The 20,482-nt window shown below is 39.3% G+C and overlaps 1 protein-coding gene and 1 long non-coding RNA gene across 6 annotated transcripts; one reads left to right on the forward strand and one right to left on the reverse strand.

Annotated features, from left to right (window-relative positions):
- Positions 1–641: 641 nt before the first annotated feature.
- On the forward strand, positions 642–14,697 carry LOC111268991 (uncharacterized). 5 transcript variants are annotated; one of them, XM_086971902.1, is made up of 6 exons: positions 667–762; positions 11,738–11,809; positions 11,986–12,150; positions 12,962–13,072; positions 13,560–13,683; positions 14,259–14,697. In XM_086971902.1, the coding sequence occupies exons 1-5, from the start codon at positions 683–685 to the stop codon at positions 13,633–13,635; spliced, it is 504 nt and encodes a 167-aa protein (XP_086828028.1). In that variant the 5' UTR covers positions 667–682; the 3' UTR covers positions 13,636–13,683; positions 14,259–14,697. The 5 variants fall into 5 exon arrangements, with proteins under 5 accessions (XP_086828030.1, XP_086828029.1, XP_086828028.1 ...); XM_086971901.1 differs by having other exon boundaries at positions 668–762; positions 14,255–14,697; XM_022848281.2 differs by lacking the exon at positions 667–762 and adding an exon at positions 10,732–10,922 and having other exon boundaries at positions 14,255–14,697.
- Positions 14,698–16,547: 1,850 nt separating this feature from the next.
- LOC111268995 (uncharacterized) lies at positions 16,548–19,896 on the reverse strand. Its single transcript, XR_002685497.2, has 3 exons — positions 19,747–19,896; positions 19,542–19,610; positions 16,548–19,131 (listed from the first exon to the last, which is right to left on the reverse strand). It is a non-coding gene; the product is annotated as an uncharacterized LOC111268995 (long non-coding RNA).
- Positions 19,897–20,482: the final 586 nt, after the last annotated feature.

Here is a 20,482-nt window from a genome sequence, read left to right on the forward strand (position 1 = left end):
GCAATAGATCAGCAGATAGTTCAAAGAAAAACGTTTTGAAGATTGAAGAGCTGTCATCTTGCGGTCGTTATAGTAGTCGGGATACGGAAATGATTACATTATAGAACAAACTAAACTATAAAATTTAATTCTAATCTCCTAGCATCATTGCGATACTTGAAAATATTAATATATAATATAAATAATATAAAAAAAAATTAATATCTAATATAAATAAAAAGCTATCGATTCAAAACGGCAAAAATGCAGTAACTACAACGATGACTACAGTGATTATTTGAATAGTTTTTTGCTAAGTCATATTAAAACGCCCTATGGTCTAATTTATAATAATTATTAGAGAATATATTAAGGAGCACAGTTAAACTCGCTCTTTATTACAGTCAGTCACAGGTTACCCTGTTACTTTAAAGCTGAACTACTCTTAAACTGTCAAAAAACTCGTATTCACACGCGTATATTTGTTGTGCGTGATTGGTAGAGAGGCTATTTTCGAAATATTCGAAATTCTCTTCGTTAAAAATATCTCAGTTTCAAGGCCCTTCTTCACAGACTATGCAACGTATATATATATGACTACCACAGTAGAAGTCGGCATTGTCCAAGTATCGATTGAGATTGCGTGTGCACGACGACGGATGGCGGCCCACTCCCGTTATTAATGAAAAACTGTTCCAGTCCAATGGGGGTTACTGGTAAGAAGTCAGCGTGTCCGGCGACCCAGATCTTGTTTTTTGCTTTCCAACGATCGACGCCGCAAACGTACGTCCCGCAAACCATTAAATTCGAACAACTACTCAATGGATAAAGTCACACACCATAACTGGCCAACTTACTAAGGTTATAGAGATTCATCATCATAATAGATGCTATATATTATAGATCTATCAAACTTGTATGTACGCCTATTATTAACCGAGCATTGAACGTTGTTGATGTTATGTATGGAAACATATGCGTATACAGAAGTACGAAAAAGTCATTGAAACTATCGACTGTTAGGTGAGTCAAAATCGCCTACATCGCTATTAAGAAATTTATTCCAAAGTGGTAAAAGAAATGATCGTATATGTCCATCGAACAAACGCCAGATAATATGCCAAATTCTATGTGCTTTTTCTACTAATAAGGTGTTATTTGTACTTTTTTTTTTTATCCTTCTGCAGTTGAAGCGAAGTTCAGTAAATCGTAATTCTACATTTAGTGTGATTCATTGAGGTTTCTTTAGATTCTTTAGACTTCCGATGAACAGCCATTTGCCATCATAGGGTTCCTACAGATTTCAACTCGATCTAATGTTCCACTTTGGTAAGATCATGTAGCCTATGGCAAAAACAAACACTTCCGGATTGCTTTTCAATGTCTGGTTTCTAGACGCCGTGTGTCTTGCTCATTTGGCTCAAACAGCTTCTTTTAGATTTCGTGACTCTCGAACTGTTGCGCCTCTACAATGGAGTTGAGAATTCACCTTTAAGTGCATGTGTTTATGTATTTGCCTTGGGGCATTTCCTCTTCTTCGCACAGAACAAGTCATCCTTTTGCTAATATGTCAGTTTTCTAATTCGGCTAAATAGCTAAATTTAGAAGTACAGCAACGGCACCACTTTTAGGCCTATTACGTGATTCCGCAGAAACGCAAGTGGATGGACTCATTTGGACGGTTCGTGATATTCGCGCTACAGAATCTTACGATAAACAAGTTCGACAACTGTTTACGCGTAGTCCACAGCTTCCTTTAGAGGAACGTTCGCAAACAGATTCCACGATCATCTTGAATGTCTTCCATGAATTCGTTCTCTTCCGTCATTTCAGCGGGGACCTTGGGAAAATCAAAACATGTCCTTGGTGTGCATCCGCATGAAAGCATCTATCTGATAACCTCAGTGAACCATGTGCCGTTCGCACGTATTTTTAAGCTCTGTAATTAAAGCACTTAGTATTAATTACTAAATCGGCGATCGGTCAACCTGCTGAAGTCATTCTACGACTGAATAGTCTGTCAGCAAATAAACCCCGCAAGTACTGCAAGCAGAACGCCAGTTGCTAAGCCTAAACGCCTGCGTCCAAATCGCATGTAAATAAACTTTTCAGATTACGTTGTTTATAAGCAGACCGTTTCGGAGGCGTTTGCGAGTGGCATAAGTGCTAGTAGATAAAGGATCGTCAGGGAAAATCCACTGAACTGTGTTCCTCGGTGCTTTCATCAGTCGAAAACGTAATCTCGGTGAAAGTGCTAGCGTCATTCGAATAGGAATCGGTCATAGAATCGTCAGTAGGTGAAAACCGACCTTGCACTGTAGTTGGGGACTGTAGAGAATTAGGAAACGTCTCCTGTTCGGCAGGATTAAAGTGAATCTCTGTAGCTGGTTGCGCGGCTTTCGAAGCCTCCACTAAAGTTAAAAGTTCAATTACCTCCTTTGTCGTTGTGGCTTGAGTCGCAGGCTTCGTGAAAAATACTAGAAGAGCAGCTATAACAGCAAAAATTGAAAGTACAATCATTATCACCACAATTACAGAACTAAGTACGTAACATGGCCGACCACGGAAGTGTGGCGATAGTCCACTTAAAGTTTGTGAGAAAGTTATCTGACTATTATCTAACTTCGCAACAGGAATTGGCAATCCGTGTGTGGGGGTTGCAGGAGCGAGGTTGCTGACCCCACGTGCAGGCGTCACAGACTTTTTGCCAAGGACTGGGGATTGATTATTCGGTGATTTAGATATGCGCCGCTTGCTACTCTCAGTGATCGTCGATGGTGTATCGGTTTCACCATCTACGTTTTCTATTCGAGCGATCTCGGTCATCGTCTGATTTTCAGCGATTTGTTTTCTTCGTTTTTTTCAAACTCCCAATCGAATTGTCGAACATTTGGCTTTGCTCAATGCTACCGCCGAACGATAAGGCCATTCATAGGCCTCGTTTCGCAGAGAAAAAGATGCTCCCAAAATTGTTGATAGACGTTTAAATGAATTGTATCGGTTGCTCCTAAGCGTCTCTGTTGTATGGGCATCGATGGGCACTTTTTTAAGCACTGAAAGCTTTGAAGCATTTTTTCAAGGCTTGTCAAGACAATGAACACTAGTACAGCTTTAAAAAGAGTGACTATAAGAAAAAAGGCGTATCGATCAGACAGATCAGGTGCTAGGTACTCTGTACATAACGGTACGTTTGCTTGATTCGCTTTTAGCTGTTTGAGCTGTTTTAAAGTATTTATACATCTGGTATTAGCGAAGAAAGACATAAAGAGCGAACGAGTTGTTTGCAAGGCTTACAACTATGTTTGACATAATGACTGCTGGTATGTAGGGTTAAAAATTCATTTTAAATAGAAATACAAGTTGTTATAATGACACGCACTAAAAACACATATAAAATTGGCCCTGAGATATTTTGTGCGCCCGTATCGTAAGAACCAGGTAGTGATAAACAGCGGGGCGGAGGGTGGTGGCAAGGAAAATGGGCACTAAACGTGGGTTGAATATGAATGACGCTTGCTCAAGGCGCATTAATATCCCTAAAGGACGCGTTGTAGAAAAAATTACAGAACTATAAATAAGCTATGACATTGCAGCAGCTCCCACCTGCCTAAAAATGGAGAGAAAGGAAGAGTATATGAGATAACATTAGACACATGTTAACCTGATACAGCAAATATATCAGGCCAATGGCAACTTGATAATAAGATGCTATGCGTTCCCTTAGACACAAAAAGGACACAAGGATGGTTTACATAGACTGCCAAATAAATCTAGACGGTTAAATTTATTTAACGTCAATCTCTTTATTTCATATTTGCTTGTTTCCGCCTTTATATGAAAGGTCTTTGTGCAAAGAGGCCTATGTCCCGTTTTACTAAAATATAAAAATTGATCTGTTTCTATAAAAAGAACGAATTATGCAGAAACATGCATCGAAATCACTTTAGGGCCTTTTACACAGAAACCCTTACTTTTCTGCTTGAATATTTCCCCAAGCCTTTTTAGTCATAGCTTTGGCGATCATATTTTTCTATTGAACCAGTTATGAGTAGTAATAGGTCACCTAATTTTAGTTGGCTGATTTCTAACAAATATATCCATATACTTGTTTATACTTAGTTATTGATTGATGTTTAATGTGAGCGCTTGCCTTTATATAGCAATGTAATAATTTTTCTTAATATACAATAAATAAACATTTTTCCTATATAAACACAAACGGTCGATTATATATTTTATTAATTAAAAAAATCTTAATTGAAAGATATACATCCTTTATAACGGTGTAAGCGATAGTAAAAAGAAAGAACTAAGACAACTTTAGCAGCTGTTAGACCTAAATAGTATCGGAACCACGTAAACAAGTTCCTATAACAATAATTGAGCATTTCCAAGTTGAGTCAACAAAATAAACAAAAGCTATATATTGTATACTCGTATTTTGGAATAAGTAATTTTAGTAGTACGCCGGTACTATTACGAATTGTATTAACAAAATGCTCTAATTTGTAATTACGTTCAAACAGCAGTGTACTCGAAATCCTAGGCTACTAGGTTCCGTGTTTTAATTTATCATGATATCTTTGTCGGAGAAAGCACAGAAGGAAGGTGGGTTCTGCATAGAGGATCTTACAAGGCATACGGCTTCTGTGCCTGTTGAGGTAATCAGTATAGCGGGGATTTCACTACTTATGTAATCAGGCAGCCATGTTCAGGCGCAGGATTCATATTTGAATCAGTCTTTTTCTAGGATTCCGGCTTCCTAACCCATCGTCCAATCATTGCTACATAAGCATAAAGACATATCATCAGCTATCTTTACCTTGCTAAGAAAAAACCTATCTTCTTTTCATCGTTCGTGGCAAAATTAATTAAAAAATAACAGAACTTGTTAGTTTAGCCAATTTATTCTGAGAACTTAATTTATCCTGCGGCATAGCCTAATTGTAAATGAGCCTGTAGCTCTGGAATCAATTGCTGGCATATTGCTAAGAAGGTTTTGATTAACTACAAGCTGCTGACACGAAAACTAGCTTTATCTCTCAATGTATAACATTTGTTAATTTCAACCCGTGACCTGTATCTAAACGTATCCATGTTCAGGAAAATACTTATGTGAACTTTGTGCTCGTTTACAGTTCCGCTGGCACAACCGAAGTAGTAAGAAAAACTTTGGTGGTCAGCTTTCTCGTTTTTTTTTTTGTTTCTTTGTATACGACTTGATTGTTCCTCATAAAAATCACATGACATTTGCTTAGAACGTTCCTACACTGCAGACTGGGGAATAGCATGTGATGTCACGGTGCATTTGCATCGATGATCGTTTTTAAAGCTTAACTAAAGGGCAAATGTGACGGACCCACAAAGAGGCGCATTGTACTGTTTCAGGTTCTTGAAGACTTTATGAAGACTTGCGATGTCTTCATAAAGTATGTAAATTAATTAACAAAGTTCATTCTTATTTGTAGGCGGGGTTCTCTAATTAGACTGGGTAGCGATATCACCCACACACATTTTTTATTATGCACACACGAGATATTGACAACTTAGCTGCCAGACACGTTTCTTAACGCTAGAAGGACTAGACCTGGATATACCGTTTTAAAATGCTCTATGAGTGTACTATAATACTACGAACGTACAACCCAAACCGTTCCTTCGCAGCCACGCGTAACATCGCAAATTGATCTTCATACAAAGTAAATATTAGAGAAGGTAGTAGATTACGTGTCGACCCATTAGTTCAGTTATTAATGTAAATTATCTTGCAGAAACATAATCGGAAAATGTAAAACTTTAACCAATTTCTTGTTGCCTTCATGTAATGGAAGTAACGCCGCTTTTTTTTCGACCTAATCAGCTTAGTTGTCCCATATCGGTTCATTTAACGCGAAGCGATTTGCACTGGAAAAAAGAGCAACTTAAAAATTTACTATAAGCCTACGAATCAAACACCGAAAGGCCAAGTTGGACATATGGCAAGTGCCTGAAGCCGGCTGTATTCACACCACAGAAAAATCAACAACCACAATAATAGTAGTACTATTATTATTAAGCATCATATATAAGAGGCGTCGGTATCTATTTAACATGTTCTGTTACAAAAATTAATTATATATTATTTAAAAAAAAAATAGCGTAAAGAAAAGTTATCATGTATATATAAACTTTTCTTTACGCTATTTTCGATTTGTTTATCTTCGGGTGGTAAGCTCATAGATGTAGCATACTACAGCGAGCCAAATTTTAGTGGTTACCACAAAATCCGGGCGAGAGATTTGCTTAAAACCGCAAAGATGGGTAAATAATGCATTTGCGACGATGCCTTTTAAATTTTGGCGCCGTAACCGAAAAGTCATCAAGATCCCAAAAACCGCGTACCAAAAAGATTTCTGTTGCTTGTTAGTTTGACGCCGTGTTTATTAGCTGGTATTAATGACTCTTGGGTTAGGCCTACTTATTTTTATTATTGGTTTGCTTAATTGTGAAATTAATATACAATGAAAAACATTATCGTGAACATAAAGGAAACGCCGTTAGTTTAATGGCAAGGCAAATTTATCTAACGGACAACCAACGAATGAAGCTTTTCATTACAAGTGATCTTGCTGACATTTATTGCCAATATTTTGTAATAAATCGACAAACTTAAATACATTGTATCGATCCCGCTAGTCAGGATAAAAAAAGGCGAACCACTTTTCTGGGGTCGAAAGAAAGTGGGCTACTTACGATGGTCAACCTAAATTTTGAGGAAAATTATAAATCTCTATGAATAAATATTTCGAGTTTTAAGTCCGATACTGCTGTTGACCAATGGTCTCATATTTGCAGCAGTTCCCGGAAAAAAAAGCGATCTAGGTTTGATACTCTGATTGCGCTTGTGAAATTTTCGTATCTGCATGCTTGTAGAAAATCCTTTTACCATGAAGGGAAGCTGAAGAAAAAAGATTTTTCAAATGGCATAGTATGTTGTGTTCTCATGGGGGCGGCCAGTGCCTCAATGCTGGTGGTTTCAAGCTAGGTTACGTGATTCCAGCCTAACCAAGATCTCTAAGATGTGACAATTGTCTTCATCTAAGATTATGCTGATACGATTCAATCTTTGCTTTCTAGCCAAGTACATATAAAACGTAGTTTTTCTAATAAGCTTTTGTAACCCCAAAATTCATAGTACGCGCTTGTATGTAATAATAGAATCAGAATGAAAAATATTTCATTTACTAAACATTGAACGTTGAGCGTGTTGAATACGCTCAACGTAATTACAGGTGAGATAACAGCGTTTCAAGCCGTAGCTAAATCGTACGAAACGAGGCATAACAAACCGGCGACATTATTCTCTAGCAAAAGTTTTAACATAAACGTGGGTAGAATGTAATAGATAATAGCAAATATTGTTGGCTGCCATTGAAATCAATTGAAAAGGTTATTTGTTAGATTTTATTTTCTAGCATATCGATCTTATATATTTAGGAACTGAGATCGTCGAAAGATGGACGCGATTTTTATAATGAGTCAGTTTCAGAGCGAGACATTATCTAACTGCCGGCCAACTAGATGGCAGCACAGGTCCTACTATTTAGAAACATAAGTCGTAAACATACAACTATTGCAATTGTCAATGTAAACAAGGTTACTGGCTCCTTTACACTCCTCCGAAGCTGTACCATTTTTGCAACCCAAATACGAACTTTTTTCCGACGGGTCAGTTTTCAATCCGTCCACTAGTGGGCTGAGACGTAACTGAACGGGATATGGTACGGTAACGCGCACGCCGTAAAAAAAAAGGCCAAATCTATGTCAACTACAAGTCAAAGTTGAAAGAACAAGAAGATCGAAGTTGCGTGCCGCACGGACGTGAAATTGAACGCCGTTGACAGTGAACAGGTCGCATAACAGATAGGCGTACTTGAAAAGACTTGAAGCATCTTTCTATTCAGACTCATCACTAGAGGGAAAAGGCCGACGAAGCTTGACATCGGTATAGTTTGATGTGAATGCCAGTTCGTGCACTGCCTAAGCCATAACCGACAAGTGTATACTGGAGCACCTCCTATGTTTTGACCACTACTCAACAAAAACGCTTGCAAATATCCTACAGTGAACATAATTCAGAATTACCAGCACAATGATTTAAAGTACGCAAGTATACTTTAAAAAAAAGGCTTCATTTAAAGTGAGATAGTAGAATTAGTATTCAGTATAAGACGTAGTACAGTGAGAAGCTTACTTACGAAAGAAATGTACGTTTAAATAAAGAACGCCAATGATGTAGATAAATTGCCAAAAAATGATAACAGAACATAATTTCTTATAGTAGCTAAGAAATAATAATGTTATGAACATTACCATAGAAATGAAAAGACTGCACCGCTATATAGTTTGTCGTTCTTTTATTTACTATTTCTAAGTGTGATTATTTCTGAAATATCATAAAAGTATTTATATTGATTGCCCTGTTGAAAAAGTATTTATAGACCAAAATTGATAAATAATTTATATATACGCCATTTTCGGGGCCATTATGCTCAAACTATTTCTTATAAAGTGAGTATTAAATAGCAATATCAATTTATCAAATGTAAATGTTATTCAGTCTATTTTTAGATGATCTATTTTTGCTTTTTGATTAATTTTTTTCCTTCATTTGTTAGCAGAAATTAATCGAACCCCCGTTTTGATTTAGCTCAAAGAGAATTAGTTTCAGGTTTTAATATTGAATATAGAGAACTAGAATTTGCTTATAAATTAGAAGAATTAGAAGAAATTAGGAGAATATAATTTTTGGCTGATAATAACTTTATAATTCTACACATTTTATTTATGAAAGGATGCGGTTTTTTTGCCGGATGATTTTCTGCCATCTTTCTGTCCCCCATTCTGTGGTCTTATATATCTTCTATATTCCATGCATTTCCAAGGATTCCGGACTGAAGATAGCGTAATCTTTAGATTCTTCTATTGGAGCTAAATTAACACCATTAAGGAAGTTCTGCAAAAACTAAAACGGATGGTGATGGCATGATCTTGCAAGCTTTCTGGTCGCCAGTTTCGGTCGATATTTTTTAAGAGCCTGCCTGCTATGATCTTATTAGTCTTTTACAGCGGGTGTCTATGTCAGTCAATGCTTTGCCAGGCGATAGGAGCTCATAATGACACTTCAAATGGTTTAGAACGGTCTGGTGGTAAATGTTTCGTTGCTTGGCGATGCCATAGCCACTCACACGTTGATCTTGCTCGGCTTCCGCAATAATTTAATCAATTTTAGCGCATCGATTACCATACAAATATCACAATATATATGACCTTAAAGCCATCTAGCTGGAAAAAAAACGCTCATTACATTTTCAGCAAATAAATAGATAATTTCACATATATATATATATATTCCGCAGATGGTCTGCATTATTGTATTTTTCGCTTAGATTTACATATTGTTACGCCTGGATTGTACGTGCATAAGCAACCCCTGCTAGTCTACATTTTGTACGCTTTTTTAGGTTTAAAATGAAAAAAAAAAACTAAAGTGTTCAAACGCGTAAGTTAACGACGAACTAACTGCTAGATTAGTGTCACTGCTTCAAAACAAGCACATTTTTCTGATGTCCACCACAGAATCGTTAGAATGTCTTTGCTATACCGCTCTTTGCCTAATCTTACTAACTCGTACCTCCTTATGTTTGTTCACAACCTTCTTGAGCTCGACTGGAGCCTTCATCATTTATCGTCATTAATATTGTTTCGTGCTGGCTTCCAAGCGTACCCTTTCCTCACTGTTTACTCGATGTAAGTATACTTCAAGGACTTCACGCCAACCCTGCGTCGGCATCACCTCTGCCATCATCAAGCGGACTATTACCATAGTCGTTATTTTTGCTAAACTAATTATTAGTTTTTTTTTCATTTGGGAATTCGTAATACTGACACTGTTCGCACGCAGCGTATCATTTCCGTTCGCCGGCAATCATAAACAGTTGCGTGTTACGTCGAGGTACTGTGTACGTTCGCTCCGTGCTCTAATGCCGCCGGGTGGTTTGTCGACATCGAGGACGTCGTCCAAAACGATCAATCTTAAATTGCAATTGGAAACACTTACCAAACAAAACGGACCCGGTGACCAGCGCTAGACGGCTGGCCGCTTGTTGAAAGGCTTGCACACGGACGATGCTGCCGTTGCGCCTTACGTGAATAAACCAGACGTACGTTCTCGGTCACAACTTCGTTCCGATAGAAAGACATGAGATAAAACGACAAACGAAAATATTGATTTACACGACTAGGCGATTTCTGGATTGGCAGTAGGGACGTCGTTATTTAGCTTGCAATTTCTTTACTGTTGTAACATTTGGGCGTATGCATCTTTTAATATAGATACGTTTTTTGACGTTTTGTGCATAGACGATCGCGGTAACAGTAAGCACGATTGCATTGGCTAAATCCTAATTTTTGGGAAAACCAAAGTATGTTTATTCTCTGTAACTTGACGTCACAGACATGTGTGTTTTAAGCCAGCCGTCAGTATATATAAACGCGAATTGGCTTAAGCTCAATAGAAAACAGCTCAGTCGAAGGGGTGGACTCGTAAAGGTCCACAATATGGCGTGTATGTCCTCGTTTTTTGCTCTTTTCACGTGCTTTAAATGGCGCACATCGTAGGAAACTTGCACCTCAATATGTGACCGCCAAAGTAGTCATATCGACGAGCACTTGATCAGCCTCGATCGTAACGCCGTGCAATTTGGATGTCTTCAAAATGTATTTGTGCATTCACGTTACACGTAAACACTCAGAAACTGCTGGCAGCCGTTAACATCAACAACACGTACAGCGTCTCCAGGCCTAAAGTTTCTATTCTGTGTATGTCGCAAGTTCCTTGAGCGTGCTTATACCGAGTAGAAGAGAATGATGATTTCGGGGCCAAGCTGTTCAACGCCAAATAAGTAAACAGTTACTAATGCCTTGTGTTTATTATTTTGTTAACCGTACTTAGTTAGAAGAATAGATTTAACTTCAAAATCGAGTAAAATTTATGCCTTTGACGAGGCAGAGTTTTTTGAAAGAGTTAGATAGAGTTGTGGTCAAGGTAAAGTCACGTAGGGCTCTGCTGTGGCGACGACTTCAGAGGATGCCCATCTAACAGACACTTCGGAACAATGTCGAAGGGGCTTACTCCAATGCTGCGTGGACTGGTGGAAACCTCTGCGTCCGTAACAGCGTTCAGGCTATATACACTTATTCGGGATGTTATGATCCCGTTCCGGTGGTTCAGTCGTGCATCTTAGAGGTGGGAATGTTCACTAGCTCCGCTCGATACTACGAATCCATCCATCCATCCATCCAGCAAGCGGTATAAGCCAATTTTTGCTTCTTTACACCTGAATCAGCCTCGAAACAAAAAACGACCGACCTGTAGCAGTTATATTCACTTACCTCTACTATAAAATAATGCGCAGCAACAATAGGTGCTATTTGCTTGGGAAAACGTACGCACTAGTGGCAACGCGTCACAATATCGCGATACCCCGCAGCCTGGAAACTCTAGATTAAATCAAGTTGACCCAGACGCATCCATGCAACCGTAATACTTTTCAAAAAGAAGTTGAATTTTCACTCAGCCGTATAGGTCACTGTTACGCAATGGTTCAAAAAACTATGAAGCTTCATGAGTATAAGACGTCCTAGGAAGTCGGCATTTAACAACAGCCAGTCAAATGGATACTCGTCTTACCATAATTTACATTCATTTGACCCTTAGCGCTGATGATGTGGCTACCCGTCAATTCCTTGATGACAACCTATTCGATCGCATGGCACGCTCTACTCAGAGGTAATTTAACGTGAGCCATTTCTTTTTTCGATTAGCACGTGTGTACACCGTCCAAATTAGACACGATATAGTTAAACTAGCCTGCCTATTTAATTGTCAAGTTCTGACCCAAAGTTTGTTCACAGAAAGAGGTCAAGCGACTTACGCTTTTAACTGTAACCGTATATCTAACACAGAATCGAGCAGTTAAGCAAGCAGATAACGCCAACGTCACATTTACTGTCCCAAGTGTGGCGCGAGGCCGTACAACCACCTTGCTTAGAGTTTTCGAGTCGGGCTTGTGAAAACCAGATGTTAGCACCAGCGATCGCGGCAATCGAGAAGGTAGCGCCAAAGACCAGGTGAGTCCGAATTGGCTAATTTGAGACACTGAAAATCGGTCACATTCGATCAGAAATGATCGGAATTGAATCGGCTTTGCCTGGACACGTTCGATAGTCACAAACATTTCTTAAGTTCCGGGGTACAGAGTGTGACATTGACTTTCAGCGTGACTGCAAGCTAACGATGTAGTTAACAACAACTGACCAGACCCATGCCTCTCTAATTCTTATATAAAATTATCTCCATGGCCAGATAATATTCAGGAGAAGCAGTGGGTTAACATATGCTTCATCTGTTTCCACATTTGTTTTGCGTCGCTCAGTAAAAGGGTTTTCATATAAATCAGTATAGGCTTTCAGCAAAGCTGTACGTGTTGCGAAGGGTCCTCTCGGATTCTCTGATCCATCCACGATGGTAATCTCAAACGTAGAATAGTTTCGGCTATAAAAAAACTAGCCGTAGACGTCATACACATGCAGAATTCCTACAGTTTTCATGTTACGCATCAAAGATCGGGCGGTTGTGCGGTACGACTTCAAATCCGATAGGCTTTCTAGGCTCGCGAAACGCAGTTTTACTGGAACCCGCTGAGCGCGTTCAGTGGTTGAATTATGTCATCGCGGCGCATCTCGTCGAGCGCAAGTTTATTGTAGGTCATAAAGGAGTGTATATAATTGATAAATAACAGAATAATCGGAATCGTTAAATGCAAAATGTTTGGCTAACTTTATTCTAGGTATGATGGGCACTCTGCTAAGTTTAGAAAGCGTCTCTCTATACGTTAGTCAGCTCGCTTAGGACTAGTGTTTTTTCTGCTTGCATTTCCAGGTTTGAAGCTCCACCACTCTATACGCCACTGTTTAGCGATGCCCTCATTCCTCAAAAGACTTCATTGTCTACAATCCACACCCCACCGGATACTGAACGTTGTCCGGGAAGGTTATTTTCTGTTGATATGAGCTTTCGTGATTTACGAGTACTTGCTACAAGACGAAATTAGACAAAATAAGCTTATTGACTTAGCTAAAATCAGGTCGAATTTTAATCTTTGTCAACCCAAAGTGTTCTACTTGCCGTCTTCTAACTACTAATTACGACAATGTGTTGTGTAAGCTAGCGTAGAAATGGCCATGTACATCTTTTGTAAAGTGTATTTGAAATATTGGCCAGTCAACTTGTTAGAAGACCACAGTAGACACATTTCCAAGAGGTGTTGATCTATCAAACGACCACTTAAGAAGCCCTATGGGCAGAACCAAGTAGAACATATAAAGTTATTAATTTAACCACATCATTACGCCATGTGGTAACTAACTAGAATATAGTGCCGTATAGCGTTATTGTCGTTATTGATGACAATTTAGAAATTTTCGTAACGCAAAATCAAAGCTTCACTAGCGTCTTGTTTAATCGAACTCTATTTCAGACGACTGTTCGACGACGCGTCAACAAACACACCCCCCCACGATACCGCTATCCTCACTGCCAGCCCCACTTCATGAATCCATTCCTGGAAAAGTAAACACATCAGAAGGTCAACGATTATGGTGGTAGGCACCCACGAACTAATCCTACACCGATTCATTAAATATCCGGAGTGATATTTCTTTATATGTTAATTAATAGAGTGACTGAAATTCGTCTGAATGAATCTAAACGACTGCATTGATAGACAATTGGCTTTCACAACAAAACGCGGCCTGCTTATGCCCGGATTTTAGCCCACGTCATCTTCACTGTATGGACAAGTACATTATCACCACGCTATTAGACGGAACCAGAAAACCGAAATCTACGACATAACAACGAAGGGACACAAGCAGACGATTTTTCAGCTTGTGCAAAAACACTCTACTCTGGTACAAGGTCACATGTAGCTTTAAATGCAGTTCATTCGTATTACTCAAAGTTACACAGTCCCATTGCTAAGTGGAAAAGCCCGTATATGCCTTTTGTTAGTACTACTATTATTAGCATAAAATTGTTCCAACTACTTCGATTGTTATGATTAGGTATGATTAGGTAGATATTCCCACGATCACTTCAATCTTTTGCCGTTTAGTGGAACCTGGAAAATAGATTGTTATTAAGTAACTGACTCCGCTAATGATCCTTTGTCAGACAGGTGCGAGCACGCGATCATTTGGAAGTAACTACCTAGGTGCATTACCATGGTCTCTTCAGAACGCCAACACCTGACAACATCCCGAGCCGATTAATCTTTTAAACTCTTGAAAAATCATTCTTAACATATAACGGTAGCGAGTTATTACATTTTGCGTTCTTATTTTTTAACCTATGCCGTCGTATAGACACTTAAAAAAGTGTTTATACGACGGCATAGGCTACAGGGTAAATTAGTGTCTTAAGGATACAGCCAATGAGCACGATCATATTAACCCGTAGCTGTAAGTCAATAACAAGTGGATTCCCTGGCGTTTGTAACGTTTTCCTTCTTAGCTTGAATTATAGTCTTCGAATCGTTCCCTGTAAAACGCTAGAATCATACAAACGCGATCGACGCTTTAGACGTAACAAATAAATTAAACGAACGTTCTATACAATGATGGCGTACTAATTTACACATTGGAGCCTTCATAGTAATGGATGCAGCACATGACTTCAATGGATTTTTGTTTTAATTTTTATAAGCGATGTAGGGTCGTAGTAAATTCCAAAATGCTATACCGGCAAATGAAAAAAGGGGGAGCCGTTTGAAAACTAGACTCAGCTCTGAGCCGGATGCGGTACCCCTTTCGTTCTTTTAAAACAGACGTCTTCTCTCTTACTTATTCATTCAAACCCGCATTGCCGTACATTTCTTGGAAGACGCTATGATTCAGCGGCTCAGCATGACCAACACCTACCAGTCACATCAGGTCGGGATGAAAAATCCTAAAGAACTCACACCGCTGACGCTTACGAAAGACAACATTTTTGACCTTTGTCTGACCGACTGTTTACCCATACGGTGCTCTTTGGATGAGCCGGAACAGCTGTTAATTGCTATTCATGAAAGAGGTTGTTTTTGTAGCGCACCTAACTCTGTGCTTGTGAGTCAGTTACCGGTTAAGGACATATGGGAACTTCGTCTGATAAAGTTGGTCAAACTCAAGGTTACAGCTCAGTAGCTATGAGAAAAATAGAAAGTACATAAATTGTGCAATATTTGCTTGTTGTTTAGTATTACTAGCGTTTTGTCTATGCTCTGATAACGTGCCTCTCGTTGGCAAACCACGAATAGGCTCAAACGGGGCTTGAAGCCTGGATCACCAAGTTAACGCTCTACCGACTGACCTGTCCGAGCACGTGCATACGCCCGTCAGCAGAATAAACCGGACTCGCAAGCGAGTCAAATGCTCCACATGCGCCATCTGGATGTTAGTTGAGGTACTATTGTGTGTTTTGACGGAGACTAGAATGTGCAGCAAATGATGTTAAATCCAGTCCTTCCGTGGCCACATGTGTATTGTTTGCGCAACGCAAGACCGCTTGTAACTTTTACAAAACACAATAATAGCAGCCGCATAGATACAACGCGAAAGGTACACCGCTCGAATCATGGCCAACGATTGAAAATCTTTCTTCTGGGATAAAGATAATATAATCTGACAAGGAGATTAAAATGTCGCTGTTTAATCTACTAACTTGGTGATTTTTTTACTTGATTTGCTAGTACTATTCTGCTATAACTATGAGAACCAAGGATCTTAATGTTGTCTGCTTTCGCTTCTATTTATCCATTATTTTTGGTTAGAGTGAACAACTAAGCAGCTGACGTCCCCTACACGACATCTATAGAACGCGGTCAGTAGGGCCTGAAATGTTTTTTTTTTTTTACTAGCGCTTTTACAAGTTTTTCCGCAACAATCTAATACGGCCTCGAAAAGGTTACCGATCTAGCGAGTAGGCTGCTGAGCGTTTATCCACCAGTTCTGCAGCCATCACACTCTAGCATTTATCGCCGATCATTGGCTAGCGGTCTTGCAACATTTATACACATGTTTATACGCTACTACGTCGAGAAGGATAAAGATAAGGCGAACAAAGGCGTTTGCCCAACAAAGGGAACTACCCGTGCCTATTATTTCGGGAGGTCGTCTTCAATCTTATGTTCAAGGCTTTGTTGTAGCCTCGCTATTCGTGTTGTCTGTGGACGCTACCCGATCTCTCGAATAGGAGGCCTAAATACTCAGCGAGTAGGACCTATACCAGCGGCGGCGTCATCGAAACAAGAGGTATTGTTTATATGCGTCGTACACGGTAGTGGGGTGACGGGCATTCGCAGACGAAAAGCCAACCTGTATATGATTCTACAGGCCCGAGGGTTCTTAGGACTTCTCCACTGGTTTGCTCATTTTGGTCAAGAGCCAGAATAGTAATTGTTCGACCGTAAACAGAGTAAAATGCCGGAACGAGAAGAAAGAAGAAAAACGACTGGTGTCACAGATTCAGCAGCTGTGATAACCGCTCGTGTTGTACTCTTGATATCTACTGTTTTCCCTGTTGCCTGCTCGCTTTGGGCCTCTCTTTTTGCTAGCCAGTACAACCGAAATCCAAGTGATTTCATTCCTGAAATGACTTGTATCCCAGGCTGTGTTTCGCAAACGCTCATCCCATACGCTGTTCTCGGTACGTGTTGCGACTGTGAATAATAGGGAGTAAACAACGTATTCGATAAGCCTGCCGTACGCGAGACACAGCGGTGCAATTGTACTGACGCTTCAAGGCACAATGCAGCTAGTTTGTACAGCCAGAAAAAACCTGTCATCACGATTCCTCGCTGGTTCGCTGGAGATCAGTCGGTGGCCCGTTTCTGCTGGACTAAAATCAAATGCGCACGACGGAACGCTGACCTAACGTATCGATGCGACTTTGAGATGGAAGATCTGAGATGGCATCCGGATAAACGTTGTTGTCGCCGTCGCAGCGGGCACTGATTAAGCTAGGTCATATTGTTATAGAAAGTGAGGGATGTCTGTATGAGAGGGGTCATCAGTCGTTTCAAACCAGCTCCGTCCTGTTTACTTTGAGAGAGCTAGCAATGAGTAAGCAACGTGAGCAACTCTATAGTTTTTCTTGTTTACCTAGGATGAGAGTGTTTTAGGTTCATAACAGGACATATTCCCTTAGTTACTCCCTTAGCAGGCTCTTGGCCAATGGTGCAACACAGCATTTGATTGCAGAACGAAATAGTTCCTGATTTAAGGGAATATTGCTACATGTTTTGTAACGTATTTCGACCAAGCGCGGAAGAAATCAACTAGCAATTTAATAGGTCTGTAGGCACAGATTGCTAGGTGAGGATTCGCAGGTGTATAAAGCCGCCAAAAATTCTCCTCTCTGCGTTCCCTAAATGGGCAATGTTTTAACTGTATGTCGTAGTCGTTCTTATAACTCATAAGATAAAAGCAAAGGCGTACTTTTTGTGCGCAATTCCTAGAGATACATGTTGATGCTCGATTACAATCGTATTACCGGAGCAGCTTGAAGCTTTATCGTTTATTTCTGGCGGACCTGCAAGACTTAGATACGAGGTGCTATCTATGTTTGATTTTTGCATATACCTCTCTAGCTTGGCTCACATATTGGAACTTGTCAATATGTATTCTTTTTGTTATGGCCTATATATAGTCTTTTTTTTTTACTTTGTCATAACTGTATTTTCTCAAGTACAGCTTGAAGGAGTTAAAAAATTACTTTCGCATTTACGAGAAAGAGGAAATTTGGCGATTGTCAAGCCTCTCTCTACGTATGTGTAGATTCAATATACGTATGCTACATTGTGAGCAGTATCTAAACAGATAATGGGCAAAGATTATCTTTATTATTATTATAAGCGTATTCCGGTGTTCCAGCAGATTCATGAGGGCTTGGCAAGCACTTGGCAACGTCTTTGCACCAGTTAAATGGGCTAGGCTACTAGGACAAGTACAAAAGAAAGAGCTTTCTCCTACACGTGTTAAACTGGGCATCACGAGTACGTGAAGAACTAGATTTTGCTTGATCTTGTTCTTATTGCTTATCTTAGCAAGCCCATTTGAAAGGACGAATGCACATATATCCTGAGTGAAGTTACTAGATTTCAGTCTATTTTGATGACACTAAATCGCAGCATTCAATATGACTGTCAACTTTGTACATTTAAATGTTACATTGCTAAACAGAAAAGCTGGTAGTAGTTGTTTTCAGTGTCCCTAAAGATCGCCTGAGTAAAAATGTTAGCACTTGCAGCTTCAATTGAATACATAATCAAACGTTTTGGCTTTTTTACGTTGTGCAATTTTTATAATCTAGTTTCAATATGTAATTTTATCAAATATGGCAGCTTAAACTCGCATTTACTTTTCAAATGTTTTTTTTTTTAAATTGTTTATGGTTATCTTCTAGATTAGCATAAGGCCATTATAAAAAAAAACATAAGCGTTTCTTAGATGCAAATATATATTGACCAGTCGAAGAGATATTGACAGTTTCCGAGTTGGAATATTTTAAAATAATATTATTAAATTAACTATGCGCCATGTTGATCAATGATTTTCAGTCAATTTTTCGGTAGTACTTTACTCTGATTACTGTAGAATTTCAGCTGTTTCTGGGCGCGAAAAATGATGACAAGAGATTTTTGTATTCCTTCGTTGAAACATGGATGAATACAATTAAGGGGGACCGGAACAGATACTAGTCTGATGGGCTATACGATAGATGCCTTAGAAGTTCACATTGAAATTATTACATTTTTTATGAGCTAACATAGTACAACACGTATTTACTCGTATTTTGATCTATCCCTTCAATGGCATCCAACAGAAGTTCGAATGAATCATTTTGCTTTTATGGATCCTTTTCAGCTCCACTAAAATAGATGGCATCGACTTCAGCGTCGATACGGACTTCGCCGCAGCCCCTCAAGTGTATTCGTTGTTCTTTTTTTGTGCATTAAAATTGCGCGTGGTACACTTGTCGATCAATTTCTTCCCCATAGCAGTTCTGTAGAGCTTCACAAATAAACATACGATCGTTTTGCGTCGATTAGAATTACACCCAAACATCAAACTTTAAATACTTATCAAAAAAAACAACTGCTTGATAATGTATACGTATGGATAGCCAACATCCCATGAAAACTTTAAGCCGTTGCGTTCACATATCCAGTAGATGTATTTTATAAAGATCAATGGATTTACCATATCAGGCGTACCTAATATAAGTTTTAAAATTTCGCGCCTTCGGTAATAGGTCTTTTGTCAGCTCTAGATGGCTGGTACATTGGGTGTTTGCGAACTTGCAAATTTCTACTCGACTGTCGCCTACAGAAGCTCCCAACTTTGTAATCCTTGCAGCCATCAACAATTTTTTGAAATTCACGGCTATCTACAATATAGCTTCTAATATCAGCTCAACAGACCTCATTGGGAGATGCCGTTAACGTTTACTCTATTATTCGCAACCATGATTTTCCGCCAGAGCACTTCATCTGTAACCAGGTTCGTTTAAAAAAATCAAGAAAAACGTGCCTTAATCCAGATGGTAAGACTGTTTTTTTACTTTTACGAAATTAGCATATTTGCCTGTAAAACGTACACTGTGGACGCCCACGCACTCTGTCTCACCTCCTTGTAGTTTTCTTTCGGCGGATGTTGGAACGATACTATTTGAAATCAAAGCATTAGGACACCCGCTATCCTTCCCTGATACTTCCCAGAAGGAAGAGAATTGCTTTTGAATCAATGCAGCACGCTATGCCAATAATAGGTTACAAAGTATATTTCAGGATTTACTTTTTTAGATCGTTTCGTCTGTTAGTATACCCCTTCGATCTATTGCACTTGTCACAGAGCGTGCACGCGTGCTTGCTGGTAACGATGCGGATGTATGTGTATCTGTGTCTCCTGGTGTGAATATAATATGGTCACGCGAACATTGGTAAATTAACATCGCGTTAACTACACACGGCCCCGTCTTGTGGGTTGAACGTAATTGAAAACATGCAGTTCCATAGTGTTTATGGTTATTAGGTAGAATTGGGCATCAACAAGTGGCATCTGCGTAAAACGGGCCGCGTGAAAAAGCTACTTTTGATAAGGGCGATAGCAACGAGCTAAAATGATTTCCATTGCCAACGTAATTGCGTCCATGTCAGCATAAAGACAATAGCTTAGCTCTAGTATAAACGTTTTCGTTACGCCAGGTCAATTAAATTGGAATCGCGAAATTCGGCCACATTAGAAACGATGCTTCAGAAGCACAAAGCGCTCTGTATTTTCGAGCGATCGAGCGACTTTGAATTTGTAAAGCATTAGCAATCAATCAAAAGCACACGTAAGCTGATGAAGAAGTATTGGCATC

Source organism: Varroa jacobsoni, unplaced genomic scaffold (assembly GCF_002532875.2).
Source record: "Varroa jacobsoni isolate VJ856 unplaced genomic scaffold, vjacob_1.0 scaffold_1340, whole genome shotgun sequence".
NCBI lineage: Eukaryota > Metazoa > Arthropoda > Arachnida > Mesostigmata > Varroidae > Varroa > Varroa jacobsoni.